Raw genomic sequence first — 27,487 nt, forward strand, 5'->3', positions numbered from 1 at the left:
ACCTGCCAGGGGGCAGACCCAGGAGAGAGGTGCCTTCCAGTCTGGCCCCTGCAGGGGTGGTCAGCAGCTGCTGTCAGGGCCCCTACCCTGAGGTTTACCGTGAGGAGGGGCGGGGCAAGGGTGAAGCTGGGGCCACTGTGGGACCCAGGGTGGGAGGCTTGGCTCCAGGTCACAAACTCAGGAGCAGGACAGATGGGCCTGGAGCAGGCCTCTTCAGACCCACCTTGGGGCCCCCAGGTTGCGCGGTAGTCCATGGCTGCAGCTCCAGTCCAGGGGGTGAGCCTTACGGAGCCCACTGAGCCCTAGGCCTACAAGGGCCGGGCTGCAGCCTCTCACCTCCAGAGCCTGCTGAGCACATAAGCAGCTTTCTTCCCTTCCCCACGAGTCTCTCCCTCCCCCAGCCCGTGTCGGGACACCTGTCACAAATCCCTGCCCCGCTGGAGAAGTGAGTTACAGTGGCTTAGGTGTGGCTGGGCAGGGATCAGACCTGCCAGGGAGGGCAGGGGCCCCTGAACACACCCGATCCCCAGAGCCTTGCAGGGGAGCTTCTGGGGACTGAGCCTGTTTCCTCTTTTGTCAGATAGGGACAGTCCTCCTCCCACCTTGAGGACTCTGCTGGGTGAGCAGGGACAGGGGCTCACGAGTGCGGGATCTGCAGGGCATTCTTGTTGGGGTTCACAGACAGGACGTGCACTCAGAGAAGCCGAGTGGCCCATGCAGGAACTGGGCATTCCCACTCTGATCTCTCACCCTTTTCTGGTTTCCTTGAGGAGAGCCCTGCCCACTGTGTGCTGCAGGGGGTGGGGGGCAGTGAGAGGAGATGGGGTGACGGAGGGAAGGTACCTGGGAAGAGCTTGTTAAGGGGCGACGTGCAGGACCAGCTGAGCAGCTGGCCCTCTGGAGCCCCAGGCCAGGGCCCGTTCCACCGGCCAGGCCACCCCCGCTGGGGGCACGGCTCCCTGTGGGGCGGGAGAGCCGGCTGAGCCCGAGCAGGGTGCTGACCTTCATGAACAGGGTGTCCGTCAAGTGCTCCCTGGCCCTGAGCTCTGCGTTGCCCCTGGCTCCTCCCAGCAGCCCTTCAGGTTGTGCTGCGTGGCCCCTGTGCCTTTCTCCCTGCAGGACTCAGCTCTCTAGTCCTCGGGGAGGGGCCACGTGCCATGTTCATGGAGCGCAGTGGCTGGGGAGGGTGGCGGCCTGAGACCACCAGTGCAGCTTGGGCTGGGAGCCAGTGTCCTTTCTGACCACGTTAGCGGGGTCCAGAAGGGCAAGTCCAGAGTGTCCGGCTTGGAACTCTCTGCCCCCCAGGGACAACAGAGGCCCGGCCCCCTCTGCACTGTGGCGATGGGGGCAGAATGGCCATCCCCCGCTTCCTCAGTGGGGGCCGGAACCACCTGTGGACCCAGCAGGCTGAGCAGAATCTGGGTGTCAAAGCGGCCACAAGTCTGAAGGGAACTTGTGGTAACTGACTGTGTGCTAACTCGGTACAAAATTCTGAGTCCCAGTTCCTTTGCTGGAACTGGGGGCTTCTGCGGTGGCTCAGACAGTAAAGCCTCTGCCCATGTATGGGAGGCCCAGGTTCCATCCCTGGGTGGGGAAGATCCCCTGGAGAAGGAAATGGCAACCCACTCCATTACTCTTGCCTGGAAAATCCAATGGATGGAGGGCAGGCTACAGTCCGTGGGGTCGCAGACGGTTGAGCACAACTGAGCAACTTCACTTCTCCTTTGCCGGACAAGACCCTTTAGCTCCGGGCCAGGCAGTGCAGCAGAAAGCAGGTGGCTTTCCTTCCTTCTGCACCTAAGTCAGGGTCTGGCCCGGGCTGCCAGGAGTGCGCTGGTTCCAGCGGGGATGGGGTTGTGACAAACCTCAGGCCCCGCACACAGAGAAGCTGTGGCAGCTGAGAGCTGGGGCCCCGCCCTGAGAAACACCCAGAGCGCTGGCTGCTGCTGGCCGCACCAGCTTGCTGCTCTCGAAGGGCGTCTCAAGTGCGGGCTGCCAACCAGGGCAGACGCCAGGCTGGCTCTGAGAAAGCCGGGGTCTCTTGACGCCACGACAGGCACAAGGGGCAGCGTGGGTATTTCTGAGCCCTTTGGGGATGGACCCCGTGGCCTCCCTCTGCTCACGGGCCACCCCCCACCCCCCGCCCCAGGCTTGCAGGGACTTCCTGGAACTAGCGGAGACGCACAGCCGGAAATGGCAGCGAGCCCTGCAGTATGAGCAGGAGCAGCGCGTCCACCTAGAGGAGACCATCGAGCAACTGGCCAAGCAGCACAACAGCCTCGAGCGCGCCTTCCGCAGCGCCCCGGGCCGGGCCGCCAACCCCAGCAAGAGCTTCAGCGAGGGTGAGCGGGCGCCTGTCCACCCGCCCTGCTCCCTTGGCGTCCCCTCTGCCAGCTGGCTCGGCTTCTGCGGCTCCCCAGACACACAACCCTCCTGCCCACACCTGTTGCCCGCCCGTGCCCCTGCACCCCCATGACGGGCACAGGCTCCAAAGACGAGCCCCGTGGCCAGACCTCCTGGGTGCCAGGTGGCCGCCCACCTAACCTGGGGCTCGGAGGTCACAGGCGCCCCGGGAAAGGGAAGCCGGGCCACTGGCCAGCGTTTTGGGAGATGAGAGAAGCTTCCGGAAGGAGGGAGGCTCCCTGGGCGGGAGGCTGAGAGAGAAGCCCATTCCGGGGAAGGGAGCAGGGTGGCTGGCGGGTGACAGGCTCTGCACTGCCAGGGGGTGGGGGCAGGAGGCTGCCGGCTGAGGCAGCGCGGTGTGTCTCTAGGAAGCCTCTTCACCAGCAAAGCCGAGGACAGTGAGGACGATGAGGACACAGAGTACTTCGACGCCATGGAAGACGCCGCGTCCTTCATCACCGTGACCACTGAGCCCAGCGAGGACGGGTGAGCGCCCGGCGCCCACTCCCGGGCCGGCCTGCCCCTCACGCGCCTCCGCTCTTTGCACTCCGGGTTTTCTTCTCAGTCGTGGTCCAGACGGGAAGCCTCTCATTCTCCACCTCGAAGCTTTTGTTTCATTTCTCGTAAAAGCCAGCTCTTTCAGAAATGATCTGTCTAAATACTCGTTAGCAGTGACCGGGACAGCTGACAGCCACGCTGCCAGTCTCGGGGCCTCAGGACACAGCCAGGAGTGCGGGAGCTGGCAGGATGTGCTGGAGGAGGAAAGGGAGGTGGGGCTGTGGGCAGGGGAGCGCGCGGGGCGGGAGCGCGGGCTTCACGGGCTTAGGGCATGGGCCTCACCAGGGCCGCTCACTCTCGCCAGGGCGCCTCAGGTCCTGACACCCGGGGGGGCTGCGTTGGTTGGCATGGGGGCCCTGAACTCGATCTGGGAAGGAGCTGCCTCTCCACGTCCTGGGGACACCGACAGAACCGCAGCCCCCTGCCCGTCCCCAGGCGTGTCTGGCTTCCCGGCAGCCCCAGACCCACGCCTGTGCTACTGCCCCTCGAAACCCAGCCAGGCAGGAGGGGGCCCGTGAGAACCTGTGGCTGCTCCTCCTCTGCCTTCGTGGACCAGCACGTCTCACCACCTCCCTGTCCTGGCTTCTTCCAGGGAGAGGCCTGGTCTGGAGTCCTCTTACCCGCTTAGGGAATTTCTGGTCAGCTCAGCAGGATATTTCCAACTCAGAGTCATCTTCTGTTTCCCAATAATGTTTGAAACAAAGTCTTTAAAATTCTGGCTGCCCAGGGAGCTGGATAGAAGGGGGCCAGGCCCCCAGGAGGCCTTGGGATTTGCAAACAACTTGCCTCTCCTTTGTTTCCCACAGAAAAGCTGAGGCAGGGACTGCAGGCTCCGTGGAATGGACCGCAGACAACGTGAGTGAGGGGACCCTGGGGAGGGGGAAGCGGGGAGGCCGGCACTTTGACCTCAGGCCCTTCGGGGGGCCCTGCACCCTGGGGGCCTTCATCTCAGCCCCGGCAGAGCCTGCCCCTCCCCCAGCAACGTGCCAGCCGGCGCCGCCTCTGACGGGTGAACTCCGCGTCCCTGGCAGGTGCTGGATGGCGCCTCGCCTGTGCCCCAGGGGCCCCCCAAAGTCAAGAGGCGTGTCCGCATCCCTGACAAGCCCAACTACAGCCTTAATCTCTGGAGCATCATGAAGAACTGCATCGGCCGGGAGCTCTCCAAAATCCCCATGCCGGTAGGGGCCAGGCAGGGGCCCCGGGGGTCTGTGCTGGTTCCTGGAGGGGACGCAGTGGCCCGTGGGAAGTGCACGCAGCCCTGATGTTGTTTTCTTAGCGGCACACTTGAGCACATATCGCATTATTGAATCGTGTCCTTCGGCGCTACTGACGTTCCCCCAGGTTGGAGGTCTCGGACTCAGGGAAGGAGCCAGGGAGGGGCTCTGCTGATCAGACGTGGGGCTCACGGACCGCCACCTGCCCCGGCAGGAGGGGAAATGGTGGGGCTGGGTTGGGTGTGGGCCGAGTGGGCCTGCCCTCTCTGAGCTGGGCTGCCCCAGGCCCCCACCCCAGCGAGGTCACTGCAGGCAGCTGACCACAGCGGCCTCCCCACAGAGGGGAGCCGGGGCTCCAGGTTGGACTTGGTTTCGCTCTGTGACCCAGGGCAGAAAGCTGCGTGACAGCTCAGAGTGCAAGGTGGACCCATGTCGTCCACTTGCTCGCTCGCTCGCTCCCTGACTCCTAGGAGTCACTGCCGGGGCGCCTGCATCCTAGGAGGGGAGACTGAAGGTAAACCTCACCGTTCTGCCAAGGCCGCAGGTCGGACCATGGTGAGGACCTGGAGAAAACGGAGGCAGGCGAGGGCAGGCGAGGGCAGGCAGGGCGGCAGAGGAGCCTCCCAGTGATGGTGGTCTGAGCGGTGACGTCCCTGGACGGGAGCAGAGCAAGGCTGTGGTGACGGCCCCAGGTCCGTGCAGACCCCGGACCAACCCCCCGCCCGCCTGCAGGTGAACTTCAACGAGCCCCTGTCCATGCTCCAGCGGCTGACGGAGGACCTGGAGTACCACCGCCTGCTGGACGCGGCGGCGCGCTGCGGCAGCACAGTGGAGCAGATGTGCCTGGTGGCCGCCTTCTCCGTGTCTTCCTACTCCACCACCGTGCACCGCATCGCCAAGCCCTTCAACCCCATGCTGGGCGAGACCTTCGAGCTGGACCGTCTCGATGACATGGGCCTGCGCTCCCTCTGCGAGCAGGTGAGGCTCCAGCCAGGCCGGGGGTCAGGGTCAGACAGACGGGACACGGACTGACCCCGGGGGCCATCAGGCCAAGGCCTGGTCAGGTGGCTGGGTCTCCCGTGGGGGGGCAGGCTCCCCAGGGAGGCGGGGGGGCCGCGTGGGAGGAGCGCTGCGGGGGAGGAGGCCCCTTGCGGCCAGGAGCGGTGGGCAGGGGCGTCTGCAGGGACCCGCGGGGCTAGAGCTGCTGGGGTCTCCGCTGAGCTGAAGGCCTGCACCCCGTGCGCTGTGGTCAGCGACGGTGGAGGCTGGGGGTGATGAGCCCCAGGCCCCACCCTGGCACCCTCGTCTGCAGAAGGGCAGTTCCAGCCATGCAGCACTGCGTGCTGGGGGGGCAAGGCAGCCGGGACAGACCGGTCAGGCTGCCGCTGAGCGTCTGCTCTGTCGGCCGCTGCCGCGGGCCCAGGGATGAGTCAGGACGCTGACAGTCTGCAGTCCAGTGGCTGGTTTCAAAGGCATGCTCGGCCTGCCGCATGGGGCTGTGGGAAGCCGGACCAGGGGAGGTCGGAGGTCAAGCAGAGGCACCTTCAGGAGGGGTGGCTGAAAGGAGCGGGGCTGGGGAAGGCGGCGGCGATGCCCAGGGCTCCTGAGCAGAACAGAGCTGAGCCCTGCCCACGATGGACCAGGAGGTGCTCGCACTGGGGGGTCTCATGGGCCGGGGCGGGGATAGATACTGTGTGAATGGACGGTTCTGGCTCTTTTAGGAAGGGGGGTGGTCTGGGAGCAGCTTGGCTGACAGAGTGGGGGAGAGACAGCCGCTGAGGTCAGAGAGAAGGGGGCGGGCGGCAGGAGGCCTCTGGCTCTTCTCTGTGTGGAGGAGTCACTGGAGGTAGAGGGGGCCGTTTTATGGGGAGCCCCCCGCCGCCGCCGCCATGGGGAGAGTGCAGCGTGCAGGGCGGACTCTGGATGCTGTTTTGAAGAACAGCCAGGATTTGCTAAGGATTAGAGGAGGAACGTGAGAAGGGCCAGGCATTTGGTGTGAGCGCTGGACGGACGGGGTCATCTGCCTGAGGAGGAGGCCGAGCAGAGCTCCAGGGCGCAGGGTCACGTCCTGAGTGTGGGGGGTAGGCTCCAGTGGGGACCCTGGCGGCTCACTCGTCACCCAGGAGCAGCTGGCAGGTCTGGGCTGTGGAAGGCAGTGGGGGGCCACTGTGGGGCGTGTCAGGAGCCTCTGGGGGAGGGCTGGGCCCACAGCCGCCGCGCCAGGTGGCCGCAAGACGGGAGGGGCTTCACCCCAACCCTGCGGCCAGCAGCCACAGAGACGAGGAGGACCAGGTGCGGGAACGCTGATGCGGTGGGTGTGGTGTGCTCAGACACAGTCGGGGTGCTCGGTGCGGGAGAGGACAGGGTGGAGGTGCCCAGCGGGCCGAGCAGGCGGCACCGCCGTCGGGCTGGGGCAGGAGCCGGGCTGGCTGGGGGCCTCCTGGTCTGGGCCACCTCGGTGCAGACACGCACGGCGTGACTGGAGTGGGTCTGAAGGCCTCCCTAGAGCCCATCACGCTCACTTCATTCACCCCGTTGCCACCCCGCCCCACAGCCCAAGTCAGGTGTGGAGACCCCCAGGCCACTGGCTCAGGCCCGCGGTGGTGGGGCGCCCGCCCTGCCTCCCCCCACCCAGGCTGCTCCCACTGCCGCGCCCTCGCTGTGTGGCTCTCCTTTCTGGGGGGTCCAGGGCCCCCCGTGCATCTGTCCCCCAGCTGGTAGGGGAGGGGCCTGGGCCGTGTCCACAGACACTCGTGACCCGTGGGCCTGGTCTCAGGTGAGTCACCACCCACCGTCCGCCGCGCACTACGTGTTTTCCAAGCATGGCTGGAGCCTCTGGCAGGAGATCACCATCGCCAGCAAGTTCCGGGGGAAATACCTCTCCATCATGCCGCTAGGTGAGCAGGGGCAGAAAGACGTGCTGGGCAAGGGCGAGGGCCTGCCGACCCTGAAGCCAGCTTGGGGCCTCCAAGGGTAATGGGAGTCCCCCCAGAGGCCTCCTGGATCCCCCCTGGCCTGCGCCCTGTCCCCAGTCTCTACAAATGCTTCTTCTGGTCCTCAGGACCCCAGGATTATGGGTGGGTGGGGCAGGTTGGCTGGGACCCAGCTTGGCAGGCTGTAACCTTTGACCCTGTGTCTGGCTTCCAGGTGCTATCCACTTAGAATTCCAGGCCAGTGGGAATCACTACGTATGGAGGAAAAGCACCTCGACTGTGCATAACATCATTGTGGGCAAGCTCTGGATTGACCAGGTCAGGGGGTGCCCCAGGGGAGGGCCACTGGGCCGGGCAGGTAGCAGCCACTGAGCACCCCCTGCCTGTCCAGACAGGGGACGTTGAGATCGTGAACCATAAGACAAAGGACCGGTGCCAGCTGAAGTTCCTGCCCTACAGCTATTTCTCCAAAGAGGTGGCCCGGAAGGTAAGCACGGCCGCCTCTCCAAGTCTTGGGCGACCCCGGGGTGGGGCACGTGCCCACACCGGCCCTGCCAATGCCCACAGGTGACTGGAGTGGTGAGTGACAGCCAGGGCAAGGCCCACTACGTGCTGTCCGGCTCCTGGGACGAGCAGATGGAGTGCGCCAAGATTGTGCAAAGCAGCCCCAGCAGCCCCAGCTCAGATGGGAAGCAGAAAACGGTCTACCAGACGCTGCCGGCCAAGCTGCTGTGGAAGAAGCACCCGCTGCCGTGAGCGGGGCCGCGGGGCCAGGCGCAGGCGGGGGGCGGCATGGGGGCGAGCGGGCCGCGGGGCCAGTGGGAGGCACGGGGGCGAGAGGGCCGCGGGCGGAGGCGACCGCTCAGCCAGGTGGGAAGCATGGGGAGCACAGAGAGCGCTCTGACCCCCCATGAGGGGCAGATGTGCAGCTGGAGTCACGCGTGACACAGTGTGATGGGCAGCAGCCAGTCCTTCACAGAGACTCGGGCAGGCCCCACAGGCCATGGCAGGGACACAAACGCAAGGACAGGAAGCGCAGCAAACAGGAAGCTATAAACAGTAGCGCAGCTGACTCCGAAGAAAAGGAAGCAAGTTCTACAAAAGAAAGATCAAGTAACTGAAATTGAGAACTCCACAGAAAGGATTAATAGAGTGAACCCACTGACTGGCTACAGGTCAGAAGAAATAACCAAAATCTTCAGATAAAGAGACAAACCCTGAAAAAGACAAGAAGCTAGAGTGAGAAGGCTGACCACCTGGGGACCCAGAGAGAGTCCCGGGAGCAGCGCACGGGCACCCCTGGAGCCTGCTGGATGCAGTGGGGATGTGCAGTGCACGTGGGGTTGGAGAGCAGGGTCCAGCAGGCAGGTCAGAGTCCAGAAGAAAGAGACCAGCAGAGAAAGCAGCAGAGAATTTTCCACATCTAAGTCTATACAAGGAGATGTTAAAACTAGCTCAGAGAAGATAGTAAGTAGCTAGATTTCTGAAAGACTTTACTTTCCAAGCACCAGTAGACAGACAGACATCTCCTCATGGGCAACGTCACAGAAGCCTGAAAAGTCAAATGACATCTTCCACGTGCAGAAAGACTCGCTGCCAGCTTAGACTTAGTTGCACACCTGGCAAGAACATCTTTACAGACTGAAGTTGCAACAGGCATTTTCGAACAACTCCTTTTGCCACCAGCAGACCTGCGCTAAAGGACAGAGCTCCCAGATGGACAAACCAAGACGTGTGAAATGAGGAACAAAACCTACATGAACAGTGAAGGAATAAGAACCTCTCATGAAGTTCAAAATCTAAACATTAAATACAACTGCACTCCTCAGTCCATGAAATTCTCCAGGTCAGAATACTGGAGCGGATAGCTGGTTCCCTTCTCCAGGGGATCTTCCCAACCCAGGGATCAAACCCAGGTCTCCCGCATTGCAGGCAAATTCTTTACCCTCTAAGCCACCAGGGAAGCCCAGAAAAGGATTAACTGGAAGGAAAATTTTCAAAGGCCTTTCTGCTACCCAAGATGAGGTTCAAGAGGCACACTAACTTCTGACTATGTTACGGTGGATACTGTAATTTCTAGATTAACCATGAAATTAATGCTTACTTGGAATCCTAGAAGGAAAGGAAAAGAAAGAAAAATAGAAAGGAGAGAGAAATAGTTAAAAGAAATAATGGAGATAAATTTCCCTGTATAAAAATGAAGACATGAAAGACCTTGGGCCCATCAGCATTCCAGAAACAAAAAATAAAGAAAAACTGCCTAGATCATACTATACTGAAAACCAAGAATACCAAGGAGAATATTCTAATAGCTTCCCAACAGAGAAGATTTCAGTAGAGAATGAAAAATCAAATTGACATCAGATTTTTTAAACAGCCAATGTTGGAGTAATATTTTCAAAGTAATGAAGGGAATTAAATTAGAAGGTACAAGTTTCTGTCCAGTCGAGCTATCATTCAAAATATGAGGCTGTGATTAAAAAAAAACAATTCTCAGGTGAACAGCACCAAAAGGTCTGGCACACAAAACCCACAAAGAAAACAGTGCTGGACATAACTTTAAAAGGGGAGGGAAGAGTCCAGAAGGTGCTACAGCACATGAATAAAAGATGGTGTGAAGGGTTTTTTTAAAATTACTGAGACCAAAGAAAAAAAGAGCAAACATTCCCACAACAACCCAGAATTAGAGTGTAGATGATGTTAACACAGTGGGGTTTGGAGAGACAAAGGACAAGGGATGTGAAGGCGGAGGCCGATAGATTTATAAACCACTTAAAATATTTTTAAGAAAGGCAAATAAAAATAGTTAACACAGAAAGCATAATATATAGATGAAACATTAGTTACAAAGCAAAATATTGACTGAATTTTTAAAAATCCAGATGCATGTACCTTCTAAGAAATATCCAAAGTATAAAGATGGGCAAAGATTGAAAGTAAAAGATAAATCATGAAAACACTAACCAAAAACACTATAACAGCTATGCTATTATTTCAAGTAAAAACAGGCAAAAGCATTACCGGGAATGGAAGCGTTGCTACATGATAAAGGCTGAGTTCTTTGAGAAGATATGAACAGTATGCACGATACAAGCATCATGTGTGTCGTGCAAGGGCCTCAAAAACACACAAAGCACATGCTGACAGCGAAGGGAGAAACGGGGAAATCCGCCGCCCAACGGGAGACAGACTTCAATACGCTCCTCCCTCTCGGTGAGAGTTAAAACGGGGAAACAACTCAGCAAAATGGAGAGCAAAAAGCCACAGGATATACATATGGTTATGGCTACAACAGACAACACGCTTCTTCTCGAACACACACGGGGTTTATGCAGAACTCAGCTGTGCACTAAGCCCAAGGAGAGCCTCAACACTGCACAAGAGGCGGCACGCAGACCACAGGCCACGGGGGACAACCGAAGTTACACGCGGTACGTCAGAGAGTCCCCACGTAGTCGAGAAAAAATTTAAGTGCTAAGTAACTCATGGGGAAAGTAAAAAATTTGAATGGGAAGTTTTAAATTCTTCTGAGAAAAAAAACCAAAACTGGCTGGATGTACCAAAGGCAATGCTTCAAAGGAAATTTTTGCGTTAAACAGGTATATAAGCTTATAAATAGTCTCATTCTAAGAAATTAGGGAAAGCTCAACATACAAACTGAAAGAAAAAAGAAAATATAGTTAAAAAGTAGAAATAAAGTTTAAAAAGAAAATATAGTTAAAAAGTAGAAATAAAATAAAGTTTAAAAAGTAAGAAGTAGATCTTTGAGGGAAAAAAATAGAAAACTACTGGCAAGACTGAGCAAGAGAATATAGAAATACGTATTATTAATGTTTTCATTGTGTCTGTTTTGATATTTAAAGTATAAAGAGATCACTAAAATTCAGACTGGAAAGACAAATTTTTAGAAAAATATATCTTTTCTAAATACAATTTTTCTTGTAGAACTGAGTCTAGAAATAAAAAAGCATGAATAGTCCTATAATTAAAGATACTGAAGCAGTGGTTAAAAAATTCCTACAGGGAAAACACAAAGCCCAAGTCATTTTATAGGTGAATTCTACCAAGTTTTTAAGAAATAAATATCCCAATTTTATCTTTCAGACCATATAAAAAAGAAAAAATACTTTATTATACTGTGAGGCAAATATAAGATAACTGGTACCAAATGAGGATAAAAGAGTAGTAGGAACACAGAATAATAAACCCTTTTCCACTCATGGATAATAAGCACAATCCTAAAATGACACACCAGAAAATCCAACAGTATTAAACAAAACAAAAACGTTCTTCAATCATATTTTGAGTTTATCCTGGGTACACAAGGGTGATTTTATACTAGAAAATCCATCAATCACTTTGTTACATTAACAGATGTAAACAGATACAGAAAAAGCATCTTATGTGCCTCAACGTAAGATTAATATGCAGAAGTCAGTTGCCTTTCTACACACTGAAATCACCAGAAGGTACAGTTTAAGAGAAGACACCAATTATCACATCAGAGAATATCAAGGACCTTGCAGTAAATCTTGCAATATATGCAAGACCTCTACAGGTCTTGCCTAAAGACTCTAAACTCTGCTCTAAACTCTAAACTCTAAACTCTAAAAGCCTAAAACTCTGCTGTGATATCAAGAGCTTAATGAATGGACAAAGATACCATGGTCATGGGTAGAAAGACTGAATATAAAAGTATCATGATCTAAAGAGTCAGTAAATCAAACAAAATCCCAATAGTGATTTTCCCGGTGGCTCAGTGGTAAGGAACCCACTTGTCAATGCAGGAGACATAAGAGACATGGGTTTTAATCCCTGAGTTGGGAGGATCCCCTGGAGGAGGGCATGGCCACTTCACTATCCTCGACCGGAGGATCCCACGGACAGAGAAGCCTAGCAGGCTACAGTCCATGCCGTCACAAAGTCAGACACGACGTGAGTGACTCAGCACACACAGAGTCAGCAAATCCAGCAAAATCCTGATACTGAACTATTCATGGAACTTGGTATTATGATTTTCAAGTTTATATTAAAGAATAAAGGCCAGGATATTTCTAAAGAAGAACAGAAAAAAGACGACTTGCCCTATTAGACCCCAGGACTTATTCTGAAGCTGCAGTTTAACAGAATAGTGAGCCTGGAAACAGAAGCCTGGACGTGTATATATCTTTGCTACTGGACAAAGGTGGCATTATCCTATCCATGGAAGATGGCACCATGCACTAAAAGGATCTAGGGAAAATGGTTATCCATACAGAAGGTTAAGTGACTCCCTCACATTATAACAAAAATCAACTCCAAATAAAGGACTTCGAATAAGTATTAAGTCTGCTGCTGCTGCAGCTAAGTCGCTTCAGTCGTGTCCAACTCTGTGCGACCCCATGGACTGCAGCCTTCCAGGCTCCTCCATCCATCTGACTTACTGTTAAACTCTAAGTAGAAAATATAGATGAGTATCTTCTAAAACTTAAGGAACTACATATTAAGTAAGACAAAAACAATGATGTATTCAATTAAACTTTTGTTCATTAAAAGAAGTTTTGCTCATTGAAAGATGATTTAAAGAAAGTGAAAAGACAATAAATAAATTTGGAGAAAGTAATCACAATATTTACACCTAACAATTAGTATTAAGAATACGTATGTATTCTACTACAATTAAAAACAATAATTTAAAAAGAATACAGAGAGATCTTCTGCCTAGGGCTTCCCTGGTGAGTCAGTGGTAAAGAATCCTCCTGCCAATGCAGGAGACACAGGTTCAATCCCTGGTCCGGGAAGATCCCACATGCCATGAGGCAACTAAGTCCGTGCACGACAACTACTGAGCCCGTACTCCAGTGCCCAGGAACTGCAGCTACTGAAGCCCACGTGCCCTGGAGACTGCGCTCCACAGCGAGAGAAACCGCCACAATTAGAAGCCCGTGCACTGTGCCCGGAGAGTGGCCCCTGCTTACCACAGCTAGAGTAAAGCCCACACAGCAACAAAGACCCAGCACAGCCAAATATAAATGAATAAAGAAAAAGTTTTTAAACTTCTAACTAATAAATAAAGCAAAAAAAAAAGTGCAAGGAAAATGCAAGGGTTATCAACACGAATTTTACAGAAAAAGCAACATGACCAGTCATCATATGAAAATTATCAACATCATCAGTAGTCAGGGAAATGCAAATCAAAACCACATGAGATATGCAGTTTTACCATCATTTGATTTGAAAAAATGAAAAGTCTGGTAATATCAAGTCTTGAAGATATGGATCCACAGTATCTTTTACACATTACTGGTGGCAATGTGAGCTGGTAGGACCACACTGGAAAGCAGCGTGACCTTACCTCCTAAAGAAGGACATCACAAACTCTGCAGCCCAGAAGTCCCACTTTTAGGTACTCAAGAGAATTCCTCTAAGTGTATAACAAGAAACATGAGTAAGATTACTCCAAAGCAGAAACTTGGAAACCACCAAAACAACCCAAATGTATGGGGTGAATAACTAGTATATTCACACAGTGCAGTATATACAGCAGATGAAACAAATGAACAGCAACATACAGTATAGATACATGTTGGTAATTTAACATTAAGTCTAAAAAAGCAACTCCTAGAAGGTTCTATGACATCTCTTTATACTTAAAAACAAGTACCTAAAATACAGAGAGACATACACACACACTTAAGCCTACACAAAGATGCAATAAAACTGTACCAAGGCGATGGCACCCCACTCCAGTACTCTTGCCTGGAAAATCCCAGGGACGGGGGAGCCTGGTGGGCTGCCGTCTATGGGGTCTCACAGAGTCGGACACGACTGAAGCGACTTAGCAGTAGCAGCAGCAAAAGGAAAGCAAAGAACTGATAAACCCAGGAGACCTGCTAGAGGCTGCCTGAGAAGGGAGTGGATTGGTGAGTTTTCCTCATGGCTACATGTAGATTTTGTCAGGATTCTACCTTTTGGTCAGGTGGGAAGGCTGCATTAATACAAGCAGGCCGTGTAAGGACCAACGTACCAAGCATCAGGACTAATCCAAAGCGCCTAAGGCCCAAAAAAGCAGCAGTACGCGCTGCTTTTAAGGCTTCAAAAAAGCAGCACAGGACGTGCCTTCACACACATTAAAGGAACTGACATTATAACACTTCAAGCAGAAAGCATGAAAAATCGGAGAGAATGGGCAAGTTTCCAGAGAAGTATAAGGTGGCCAAACAGATGCAGGTTGGTGGAGCCTGCAAGACGCAGGGAGGGAAGGGTGAGGCGGGCGCCAGGCTGGGTTTGGGGGTTCAGCGGGTGGACACGCAGGAGGGGAAGCAGAGGGGCCGAGTGTGTCCCGACTGCTCACCCACGGGACCCCGCAGGGACAACGCGGAGAACATGTACTACTTCTCCGAACTGGCCCTGACCCTCAATGAGAACGAGGAGGGCGTGGCGCCCACAGACAGCCGGCTGCGGCCGGACCAGCGGCTCATGGAGAAGGGCCACTGGGACGAGGCCAACACGGAGAAGCAGCGGCTGGAGGAGAAGCAGCGCGCCAACCGGCGCCGGCGGCTGGAGGCCTGCTCCCGGGGCTGCGGGGTGGATGAAGGTGAGCCGCTGGGAGAGGGGCCGGAGGGAGAGCCGCGGGGTCGCCCAGGAGCTGGGAAGGGCTGGGGGCTGCTGGCCGCGGGGAGGGGGCAGGGAGTGGCTTTCCGGGGACAGCGTCGGAAGCAGGCCGCCCATCGCCGCCCCGCTGTGCCGCCCCACAGAGAAGGAGGCCGAAGTGTATGTGCCACTGTGGTTCGAGAAGAAGCTGGATCCGCTCACCGGGGAGATGGCCTGCGTGTACAAGGGGGGCTACTGGGAGGCCAAGGAGAGGCAGGACTGGCACATGTGCCCCAACATCTTCTGAGCTCCGCCCGTCCTGCGGACACAGGCGCCCGCACGCCGCTCCACCTCCTGTTTCGCGCACTCAGTTTAGCGCTGTGTGGCCCTCCCACCCCACCGTTCCCTTCTGGTTTAATAACACTTTTTGGGGGCTCTCACCTTGGAAGGAGGAAGTGCTGACCCGGGTTCTCTCAAGCCCCCAGGTGCCCCGGGTCTCCCACCCGCCTTCACCATGGACTCGGGCCCCCTGGGCCCCCCAGCTCCAGTTCCCACAACTCAGGCAGGCTGGTCCAGGCCCTGGGCTGCCTCAGTCACCAGCCCCCCAGGGAGGAACCGGCCCCTCCCAGGGAGCCACTTCCGAGTTTTTTAGAAAAAGTTATCTCCCATTTCTTTTCAGCCAAGATGTTCAGTAAATATTTTTAGTACAGCACTTAGTGGACCACTTCCTAACTGTGCTTTCTTGCCACACAAGTGTCCTGGCAAGAGCCCCTTCTCTTTAAGACATCAGGAAGCCAGCCAGACCCTTTTGGGTCGGGAGCGCTGTGCAGCCCCAATAGCAAGGCCGTCTGTGTCTGAGCTGCCGGCCCCCCGGAAGCCCGGGACCCCCAGAGGAAGGAGCCAGGAGAGCACAAGTCTCTGGAGCTGCAGCCCCACCCATGGTTGGGAAGGGGCCCTGCGGGGCCGCCGCGTGGGTCTGAGGACAACCGCCCCCGTGGAGCCCGGCCACCTGGGCTACTTCCCGCCCTGAGGGGCCCGGCGGGCCGCAGGCACTTCGGCCACAGAACCGCGCCACGTCAGCAATAAGAGCCGAGCCTCGGCCCAGCCTGGGCTGGTGGCCTGGGTGCCCGAGAACCCAGCGTCCCACCTCCCGGGTACCCCATCTCAGCGCCTGTGAGCTCTCTATTTGCCTGATTTATATGTATGAGATATAAATATATACAAAATAGCTATTTTGCTTAAATTTCTATGGTATGTAGAAGTGAAAAAATGATGAAGACAGGGTGCTCCTGTCTGAGTTTGGCCTTCCTGTCAGCTATGCCCTGCCCTCTCCTCACACCCCCTTCCAGTGGCTTCTGCCAACCACTGGGGGGAATGGGACTGGACCACTGTGGCCACTGTCCCAGCCCTCAGAACTCCTATTCCAACCCGTCACACTTTGGTTTGGTCCTGAAAAGTCATCACAGGGTTTTACTTTCTACTCCAGGACTGGTTCTGTTTTTATAAAAATACAAAAGTGAAAACACCAACGTATGAAAGGCCTTAGGGTACCCACTGGAGGGTGGGCAGGCAGCCCCACACAGACTGTGGCAGAGCTGTTCAACGTTCCTCTTCTCAGAACTGTTTGGGAGTGAGCACCTTCTGACCAGTAATAAAGAAGCCTTGGATTTGGAGCTTCCCATGGCCCTGCCCCTGTGTCTGTCTGTGACTGGGTGGGCGAGGCCACCACAGGGGAGCAGGCAGCGCCCACAGGTGGCACAGGGGAGGAGCAAGGCTCTATGCTGCTTGGCGCCGGCAGCAGGCAGTGGGGGGCTGGCCTGGATGGGGCAAGGGGGCACAGGAGCTGGTGGGGCAAGGCCTGGGAAGGGAGGCTGTGGAGGGCTGACGAGGCACCCAGCAGAATCACCGTTTGGCCTGGGGCCCAGGCAAGGCCCTCACCACTCTCCACAGGCACACTGGCCCTGGTGAGTTCTAGGGCTGCCCAACAACCATTACCTGGGACACTCTGTTGCACCAAGTTGCCAAGCAACTTGGATCACTAGCTCTTGGGACCCATCCAAGGGCGGCTGGTCTGGCCCAGTGGGTGGTGCTCCCGCTGCCGGCACGTGCAGGTGAGAGGAGGGAGTCAGGCAGGGCACCACGAGGGTGGGAGCCAGGCGCCAGCCATCGGTCATGACCCCCCGTGCTGTGGGGTCCAAGACTGGCAACCACACAGCGCCCTCCTCTCCGTCTGTGGGAGCCAGGCACCAGCGAGTCCTGGCCGCACTGCTGGAGGGGCAGCTCTCCCTGGAGAGAAGGGCAGCGGTGAGGCAACCCCAGGGTGGCCTGACCAGAAGGCAGGGGAGGAGGATCTGCTAGGGGAGGGAATGGGCTTTAAGAACAGAGTCTTCATATATCCAAATATGATAACAGCACATAAAAGCTGGTGGTGGTGGTTTAGTCGCTCGGGCGTGTCTGACTCTTGAGACCCCATGGACTGTAGCCCACCAGGCTCCTCTGTCCACGGGATTCTCCAGGCAAGAACACTGGATGGGCTGCCATCTCCTTCTCCAACATACATAAAAGCTAGCTACATACAAAACACTGATACTCCAAGCTGGTTTTACACAGAAATGCAAGAATGGGGCAAAATCGTTAAGTTTTTAGTTGTAAATCATTCATTATACCAACCAGTTCAAGAAGGACTTCTCCTTCTGGATGGTAGACTAGGTGACTGCATAATCCTTTGTAGAAAACTAGACATGTTGGGTAAAATTCTAAAACACCTTAAATGTATCCATGAGCTGGAAGAAGTATATGGAAGCCTCAGGCCAAGAACTAAGCAGGTGTGGAAACCTGGGGAGATCAGAGCTCTAAAGCCTGCTTCTCACAGCCATTCACTGATGCCACTGAGCCTAAGTTTTCACTGCCTCAAATGACCCGCCTGCTACAGGGCATCCAGTAGGAGATATTCTTCCTAAAGCTCGGCCTCCACAGGGCTATACCTTCACTATGATGGGGAATCAATCATTTTTACAAAAGCAAGGAAAATTGCTTGTCTTAAAGCAAAGCAGGAAAAAGAATCTAAGGATGTATAATCAGGAGTAGACTCTCACTTGGCTTCACAGCCCAAATGTTATCAGGGTGGTCCACGAAAACGTCTAGTAGAGAATATGGCGTGGTCCCAAACTGGCAATGTCCTCAGTCATCGAGAGAAGCACATCCTCTCTAGAGGCGCTCTCCTTCATTCCAGGCCTTATGGGACCCTAGACGTAAAACTGCAAGGAAAACGAGCAGCTCACAGTGTTAACAGCTCCAAACACACGAGGAAATACAACCACAAACAGGTATAAGCAATGGCCTACAAAAGTAACAGCAGAATCAGACATAACAAAACTCCTCAGTATAGTGAGATTAATGAGACACAATAACATGTTTAATGTATTTCTAGAAACAGGTGGCTTGAAAATGAAGTTTAAAGCATTCAAAAATACTAAAGAACTTGCAAAAGTTTAAAAAAATTACTAAAAATAATGAATAATTTTATAGCAGACTACACACAAAGAGAATATTAATGACATAGAAGTGCGATCTGTGCAAAGTATCCAGAAAACAACACAGACGCAAGAGAGGTGAAGAACACGAGACATGGAGGATAAAGAGCAAACGTCCCATGTATGTCCAATCAAAATGCAAGAGAAGCACTCTGTTGATAACTAAAAAGTTCAACTTTTTAACAAGAAACACCAATATACAATACAGAGAGCCAATTCCAACAAATCCCAGTCAGAATAAATAAAAGACATCCACAGCTATTATATATTAATATATATATTTATAATATATAATATTATATATATATATATAGAGAGAGAGAGAGAGAGAGAGAGAAATTGCAAGACTTTAAAACAAGATTTTAAAAAAAAAAATAAATAAATAAATAAAACAAGATTTTAAAAGGACTCAAATTTGGGTGGGGTATACCCTGAACGAGCACTGATCAGAGAGTTTACTTCTTCTGACCACCAAAGAAAGCCAGAAAACAATGAAGTGATTGCTCCAAAGTAGATGAGAAAATGTTAGTATTCCCAGTGAAAATATATTTCAGGAACCGAAGGAAAATAAAGACATTAACAAAATATCTTATTAAAACAATAAAAAATGGCTTATAGAGTTAGACTTTGATGAGTTAAGTACTATGTAAAACATATAGAAAAAAAGGAATATTGCATTTCTAAAATACAGAAAGAACATTGTATGTGGGGAAGAAATTTTCAGTTAATCAAAAGGAAAGAAGAGGAAAAAAGAAATGTAGATAAGGTGGAATAACAATGAATATAGTAAAGTTGCAGGATATAAAATTAACACACAGAAATTCCTTGCATTCCTATACACTAACAATGAAAAATCAGAAAGAGAAATTAAGGAAACAGTCCCATTCACCACTGCAATGGAAAAAATAAAATACTCAGGAATAAATTTACCTAAAGAAACAAAAGACCTGTATGTAGAAAACTATAAAACACTGAAGAAAGAAATCAAAAATGACACAAATATATGGAGAAATATATCATGTTTGTGGATTGGAAGAATCAATATAGTGAAAATGAGTATACTACTTAAAGCAATCTATACATTCAATGCAATCCCTATCAAACTACCCATGGCATTTTTCACAGAACTAGAAGAAATAATTTCACAATTTGTACGGAAACACAAAAGACCTCAAATAGCCAAAGTATCTTGAAAAAGATGAATGGAACTGGAGGAATCAACCTTACTGACTTCAGACTATACTACAAAGCTACAGTCATCAGGACAGTATGGTACTGGCACAAAGACAGAAATATAGATCAGTGGAACAAAATAGAAAGTCTAGAGATAAATCCACGCACCTATGGACACCTCATCTTTGACAAAGGAGGCAAAAATATACAATGGAGAAAACAGTCTCCTCAACAAGTGATGCTGGAAAAACTGGTCAACTACACTCAAAAGAATGAAATTAGAACACTTTTAACACCATACACAAAAATAAACTCAAAATGGATTAAAGACCTAAATACAAGACCCCAGAAACTATAAAACTCTTAAAGGAAAACATAGGCAGAACACTGACATATATCACAGCAAGATTCTCTATGACGCACCTCTCAGAGTAATGGAAATAAAAATAAAAATAAACAAATGAGACTTAATCAAACTTAAAAGCTTTTGTACAATGAAGGAAACTATAAAGTGAAAAGATAGCCTTCAGAATGGGAGAAAATAATATCTCCAAAATGTACAAGCAGCTCATGCAGCTCAATACCAGAAAAACAAACAACCCCATCAAAAAACGGACAGACATTTCTCTAAAGAAGACATACAGATAGCTAATAAACCTATGAAAAGATGCTCAACATCACTCATCATTGGAGAAACGCAAATCAAAACCACAATGAGATATCACCTCATGCTGGTCAGAATGCCCATCATCAGAAGGCTACAAACAATAAATGCTAGAGGGGGTGGAGAAAAGGGAACCCTTTTACACTACTGGTGGGAATGCAAACTGGTATGGCCACTATGGAGATCACTGTGGAGATTCCTTAAAAAACTGGAAATAGAACTGCCATACAACCCACTGTATTTCCTCCCCGAGGAAACCAGAAATGAAAGACACACACGTATCTCAATGTTCACTGCAACACTATTCACAGTAGCTAGGACATGGAAGCAACCTAGATGCCTGTCACAAGATAAGTGGATAAGGAAGTTGTGGTACATATACACAACGGAGTATTACTCAGCTATAAAAAGGAATGCACTTGAGTCAGTCCTAATGAGGTGGATGAAACTGGAGCCTATTATACAGAGTGAAGAAAGAGAAAGACAAATACTGTATATTAACACATATATATGGAATTTTTAGAAAGACAGTAACAATGATCCTACATGCATGGCAGCAGAGGAGACACAGCTGTAAAGAACAGACTTCTGGACACAGTGGGAGAAGGTTAGGGCAGGGTGATTTGAGAGAACAGCACTGAAGCATCTATATGAGCATATGTGAGACAGATGACCCACACAAGCTGGACGCATGAGGCAGGGCACTCAAAGCCAGTGCTCGGGGTTGGCCTGGAGGGACGGGGTGGGAAGGAAGGTGGGAGGGGGGTTCAGTATCGGGGGAAACGTGTACCTGTGGCTGATTCACGTTGATTGTAAAGTCATTATCCTCCAATTAAATAAAATTTAAAAATAATTACAAATAAGAAGATGGAAATAAGTGAAAAACAAATACATAATAATTATACAAAATTTAAGTAACTTAAATGCTCTGGTAAGAACAAAAAATATCAAAATAAAAACAAAATTCAGCTGTATGTTATTTATAGGTAAACACCTAAAACATAACAACAAGGTAGACCTTAAGGCAAAAAATATTACTAGATGTCAACTTTTAGAAAATAAAATATCCACTGTATAATAATAATAAGTAAAATTCAAAGTTCTAAAACTCACAGCCATCTAATATCTCAAAATAAAGTAAAATGGACACAATCAAAAGGAGAACTAGACAAACCACAAACACTTCAACATATCTTGCCCAGTAATGAGGTCTCAGAAAACACAATTAACAACTTGGCATAATGGGCACATACAGGGAATTACACATAAATGCAAAATACTTATTTCTGAAATGCACACAGAACATTTATGAATATTAGCCACACATGTGGACCAGTTGTAAAGCCTCAACAAGTTTCAAAGGACTGGTATACAGACCACATTCTCAGATCATGATGAAAACAGTTCAAAATAAATAACAAAAAGATAATTTGAAAAAGAACCTTAAGAAATATACTTTTAAATAACTCATGGGTCAAAGAAGAAAACAAAAATTGAAAATACAGAAATTATAGACATTTCTATAATTCTAAATTTCTAAAATATAGAAATTATAAAATATTATATACTTAAATTTAAAGGACATAGATAAAGCTGTATTTAGAGGGAAATTTATAGCCTAAGAGCTCAGGTTATAAAAGAACAAAGGCTAAAATATAATGAACTAAACATCCAATTTGAGTAGAAAAATGAACATTAGGATAAATCCAAAGGACACGTTAGGAAATAAAGATCAGAACTTAATGAAAGAGAAAAGAAACATAATAGAAACGACCAAGAAAGCTGAAGTTGACTCTTAGAAAAACGAAAACTGACAAAGTTTACTGACAAGGACAATGACGGATGAACCCAAAAAAAACATTTGGAGTGAAAAGAAGACAGAGAGATGCTACAGATATTTTAAGGGTGTTATAAACAATTCTGTAACAGTATCTTTGAAAATTGAGATAAAATTCTAGAAAAATAAAACCTGACTCAAAAATTAGAAAAACCTGAATAGTATTATAACCATTTAAAAAAAAATTTGTTAAAAAAATTGCTTTACATATAAACACACACAACTCCAGACACAGCTGACCAAGGAATAACCAATCTTACAGAAACTATCCCCAGACAAATGTTCCCAGCTCATTTCTTGAAACTAGCAAAATCTGGTTGCCAAAGCCCAACTAGGACAGTATGAGAAAGGAAAATTACAAACTAGTGTCACTCACAAGGCTGGTACAATTCAAAGCAGCATATTAACAAATCCACTATGCGGTCACCAAGAGTTGGACATGACTGAGTCACTGAACTGAACTGAGCAATATAAAAAACCTATAATCACTCCAGAAGTGCAAAGTTAGTCTAACCTATGAAAAAATAACCACATTAACAAATGAAAGAGCACTGAAGATGACTCCACAGATGCAGAGAACACGAGATAAAATTCAACATGCATCCATGATACTTAGAAAAGGAAAAAACACTTAAAAAGAAACTTCCTTAATCTGATTAATGATAAAACTACCAAAAGAGAAAAGGCCTTCTTTGTGAGACAGGAACAAAAGATAACCATTTTTACCCTTTACATTCAACACTGTATTGGGAGTCCTAGCCAATACAGTAAGACAAGAAAAATAAAAACATATGAGAACTGGCAAAATTATCACTGCTCCCAAATCATGTATCATAGAAAACCCACAAGAATCTAAAGATAAATTAGAATAATCAATATATAAATATCAATTACATTTTTATTCATTAGCAACAAACTACCAGGAAATCAAGTTTTTCAAATATTTACAATACCATCAAAAATCATCAGATACCTAGGATACATAGGTACATACAGTAACAAAAGACATATAAGACTTTTAAAGGGAAAATTACAAAACTTTCTTGAAAGACACTAAAGAAAGATCTAAATTAATGGGGAGTTATACCATCTTCTTGGTTTGAAAGAGTTACAAAGATATCAACTTTCTCAAACTGATGACATACAGTCAATTCCAATGAAACCCCCATAAGCTTTTTTCATGAAGCTTGATAAAATGATTCTAAAACTTTTCAGTTCAGTTCAGTCGCTCAGTCGTGTCTGACTATTTGCGACCCCATCAATCACAGCATGCCAGGCCTCCCTGTCCATCACCAACTCCCGGAGTTCACTCAGACTCACGTCCATCAAGTCAGTGATGCCATCCAGCCATCTCATCCTCTGTCGTCCCCTTCTCCTGCCCCCAATCCCTCCCAGCATCAGTCTTTTCCAATGAGTCAACTCTTCGCATGAGGTGGCCAAAGTACTGGAGTTTCAGCTTCAGCATCATTCCCTCCAAAGAAATCCCAGGGCTGATCTCCTTCAGAATGGACTGATTGGATCTCTTTGCAGTCCAAGGGACTCTCAAGAGTCTTCTCCAACACCACAGTTCAAAAGCATCAATTCTTCAGCGTTCAGCCTTCTTCACAGTCCAACTCTCACATCCATACATGACCACAGGAAAAACCATAGCCTTGACTAGACGAATCTTTGTTGGCAAAGTAATGTCTCTGCTTTTGAATATGCTATCTAGGTTGGTCATAACTTTCCTTCCAAGGAGTAAGCGTCTTTTAATTCCATGGCTGCAATCACCATCTGCAGTGATTTTGGAGCCCAGAAAAATAAAGTCTGACACTGTTTCCACTGTTTCCCCATCTATTTCCCATGAAGTAATGGGACCGGATGCCATGATCTTCGTTTTCTGAATGTTGAAGTTTAAGCCAACTTTTTTACTCTCCTCTTTCACTTTCATCAAGAGGCTTTTTAGTTCCTCTACACAGCCATGACGTATTCCTTTTCCTATTTGGAACCAGTCTGTTGTTCCATGTCCAGTTCTAACTGTTGCTTCCTGACCTGCATACGAATTTTCTCAAGAGGCAGGTCAGGTGGTCTGGTATTCCCATCTCTTTCAGAATTTTCCACAGTTTATTGTGATCCACACAGTCAAAGGCTTTGGCATAGTCAATAAAGCAGAAATAGATGTTTTTCTGGAACTCTCTTGCTTTTTCCATGATCCAGCGGATGTTGGCAATTTGATTTCTGGTTCCTCTGCCTTTTCTAAAACCAGCTTGAACATCAGGAAGTTCACGGTTCACATATAGCTAAAGCCTGGCTTGGAGAATTTTGAGCATTACTTTACTAGCGTGTGAGATGAGTGCAATTGTGTGGTAGTTTGAGCATTCTTTGGCATTGCCCTCCTTTGGGATTGGAATGAAAACTGACCTTTTCCAGTCCTGTGGCCACTGCTGAGTTTTCCATATTTGCTGGCATATTGAGTGCAGCACTTTCACAGCATCATCTTTTAGGATTTGGAATAGCTCAACTGGAATTCCATCACCTCCACTAGCTTTGTTCGTAGTGATGCTTTCTAAGGCCCACTTGACTTCACATTCCAGGATGTCTGGCTCTAGGTCAGTGATCATACCATCGTGATTATCTGGGTCATGAAGATCTTTTTTGTACAGTTCTTCTGTGTATTCTTGCCATCTCTTCTTAATATCTTCTGCTTCTGTTAGGTCCATACCATTTCTGTCCTTTATCGAGCCCATCTTTGCATGAAATGTTCCCTTGGTATCTCTAATTTTCTTAAAGAAATCTCTAGTCTTTCCCACTCTGTGGTTTTCCTCTATTTCTTTGCATTGATCGCTGAAGAAGGCTTTCTTATCTCTCCTTGCTATTCTTTGGAACTCTGCATTCAGATGTTTATATCTTCCCTTTTCTCCTTTGCTTTTCGTTTCTCTTCTTTTCACAGCTATTTATAAGGCCTCCCCAGACAGCCATTTTGCTTTTTTGCATTTCTTTTCCATGGGGATGGTCTTGATCCCTGTCTCCTGTACAATGTCATGAACCTCATTCCATAGTTCATCAGGCACTCTATCTATCAGATCTAGGCCCTTAAATCTGTTTCTCACTTCTACTGTATAATCATAAGGGATTTGATTTAGGTCATACCTGAATGGTCTAGTGGTTTTCCGTACTTTCTTCAATTTAAGTCTGAATTTGGCAATAAGGAGTTCATGATCTGAGCCACAGTCAGCTCCTGGTCTTGTTCTTGCTGACTGTATAGAGCTTCTCCATCTTTGGCTGCAAAGAATATAATCAATCTGATTTCGGTGTTGATCATCTGGTGATGTCCATGTATAGAGTCTTCTCTTGTGTTGTTGGAAAAGGGTGTTTGTTATGACCAGTGCATTTTCTTGGCAAAACTCTATTAGTCTTTGCCCTGCTTCATTCCGTATTCCAAGGCCAAATTTGCCTGTTACTCCAGGTGTTTCTTGACTTCCTACTTTTGCATTCCAGTCCCCTATAATGAAAAGGACATCTTTTTTGGGTGTTAATTCTAAAAGGTCTTGTAGGTCTTCATAGAACCGTTCAACTTCAGCTTCTTCAGCGTTACTGGTTGGGGCATAGACTTGGATTACTGTGATATTGAACGGTTTGCCTTGGAAACGAACAGAGATCATTCTGTCGTTTTTGAGATTGCATTCAAGAACTGCATTTTGGACCCTTTTGTTGACCATGATGGCTACTCCATTTCTTCTGAGGGATTCCTGCCCGCAGTAGTAGATATAATGGTCATCTGAGTTAAATTCACCCATTCCAGTCCATTTTAGTTCGCTGATTCCTAGAATGTCGACATTCACTCTTGCCATCTCTTGTTTGACCACTTCCAATTTGCCTTGATTCATGGACCTGACATTCCAGGTTCCTACGCAATATAGCTCTTTACAGCATCGGACCTTGCTTCTATCACCAGTCACATCCACAGCTGGGTATTGTTTTTGCTTTGGTTCCATCCCTTGATTCTTTCTGGAGTTATTTCTCCACTGATCTCCAGTAGCATATTGGGCACCTACTGACCTGGGGAGTTCCTCTTTCAGTACCCTGTAATTTTTCCTTTTCATACTGTTCATGGGGTTCTCAAGGCAAGAATACTGAAGTGGTTTGCCATTCCCTTCTCCAGTGGACCACATTCTGTCAGATCTCTCCACCATGACCCGCCCATCTTGGGTTGCCCCACGGGCATGGCTTAGTTTCATTAAGTTAGACAAGGCTGTGGTCCTAGTGTGATTAGATTGACTAGTTTTCTGTGAGTATGGTTTCAGTGTGTCTGCCCTCTGATGCCCTCTTGCTACACCTACTGTCTTACTTGAGTTTCTCTTACCTTGGGCGTGGGGTATCTCTTCACGGCTGCTCCAGCAAAGCGCAGCCGCTGCTCCTTACCTTGGACGAGGGGTATCTCCTCACTGCCGCCCTTCCTGACCTTCAACGTGGGATAGCTCCTCTAGGCCCTCCTGTGCCCGCACAGCCACGGCTCCTTGGACCGTGGGGTTGGTCCTTCCGGCCGCGGCCCCTGACCTCGGACACGGGGTAACTCCTCTCATCGCTGCCCCTGACCTCGGACGCAGGGTAGCTCCTCTCAGCCGTTCCTGCGCCCTCGCAGCCTGGCGCTCTTGGCCACTGCCCCTGACCTCTGACGTGGGGTAACGCCTCTTGGCTGCCACCCTTTGGGCATGGGGTCCTCCCGGCTTCTGCCCCTGACCTTGGGCGTGGGGCAGCTTCTCACGGCCGTGCTTAGTGCATCGGTCGCAGCCGCCTGCACTTAGTATACCAAGAAGAGTCAAGACACTCTTGAAGCAGAAAAGGTGGTAAAACTAGCTCTCATTCAGTTCAGTTGTTCAGTGGTGTCTGACTCTTTGCGACCCCATGAATCGCAGCATGCCAGGCCTCCCTGTCCATCACCAACTCCCGGAGTTCACTCAGACTCACGTCCATCAAGTCAGTGATACCATCCAGCCATCTCATCCTCTGTCATCCCCTTCTCCTCCTGCCACCAATCCCTCCCAGCATCAGAGTCTTTTCCAATAAGTCAACTCTTCGCATCAGGTGGCCAAAGTACTGGAGTTTCAGCTTTAGCATCACTCCTTCCAAAGAAATCCCAGGGCTGATCTCCTTCAGAATGGACTGGTTGGACCTCCTTGCAGTCCAAGGGACTCTCAAGAGTCTTCTCCAACACCACAGTTCAAAAGCATCAATTCTTTAGTGCTCAGCTCTCTTTATAGTTCAACTCTCACATCCACACATGACCAAAGGAAAAACCATAGCCTTGACTAGATGGATCTTTGTTGGCAAAGTAATGTCTCTGCTTTTCAATATGCTATCTAGGTTGGTCATAACTTTCCTTCCAAGGAGTAAGCGTCTTTTAGATATCAAAACTTATTGTATAACTATAATAATTAAGTCACTGGCCTAGAGATACTGGCATAGAGATAAAACAAATGTAAGTAAATAAAAATCCAGAAACAGATTCATACATGAACATTTGATATACAAGAGAGACTGTGCTGTCAATTAACAGAGAAAGGTAACACTTTTGTAAGGGCAATCAGGAAGAAGGAAAGAACTGGAGCTCTACCTCACAC

The 27,487-nt window shown here is 49.5% G+C and overlaps 1 protein-coding gene across 3 annotated transcripts in view; it reads left to right on the forward strand.

The window, feature by feature from the left end:
- Positions 1-16,363, forward strand: part of OSBP2 (oxysterol binding protein 2) — a 124,133-nt gene extending 107,770 nt beyond the window's left edge. For 2 of the 3 annotated variants that reach the window (XM_019978012.2, XM_019978014.2), the window contains 11 exons: positions 2,150-2,342; positions 2,772-2,889; positions 3,768-3,816; positions 3,993-4,139; positions 4,908-5,153; positions 6,952-7,072; positions 7,323-7,426; positions 7,500-7,595; positions 7,676-7,860; positions 14,458-14,684; positions 14,845-16,363. In XM_019978012.2, the coding sequence (XP_019833571.1) occupies positions 2,150-2,342; positions 2,772-2,889; positions 3,768-3,816; positions 3,993-4,139; positions 4,908-5,153; positions 6,952-7,072; positions 7,323-7,426; positions 7,500-7,595; positions 7,676-7,860; positions 14,458-14,684; positions 14,845-14,987 (1,629 nt within the window). In that variant the 3' untranslated portion in view covers positions 14,988-16,363. The remainder of the gene's footprint in view (positions 1-2,149; positions 2,343-2,771; positions 2,890-3,767; positions 3,817-3,992; positions 4,140-4,907; positions 5,154-6,951; positions 7,073-7,322; positions 7,427-7,499; positions 7,596-7,675; positions 7,861-14,457; positions 14,685-14,844) is intronic. The other variant, XM_019978013.2, reaches the window with a different exon arrangement.
- Positions 16,364-27,487: the final 11,124 nt, after the last annotated feature.

The sequence above is a fragment of the Bos indicus genome, chromosome 17 (assembly GCF_029378745.1).
Source record: "Bos indicus isolate NIAB-ARS_2022 breed Sahiwal x Tharparkar chromosome 17, NIAB-ARS_B.indTharparkar_mat_pri_1.0, whole genome shotgun sequence".
Taxonomy (NCBI): Eukaryota; Metazoa; Chordata; class Mammalia; order Artiodactyla; family Bovidae; genus Bos; species Bos indicus.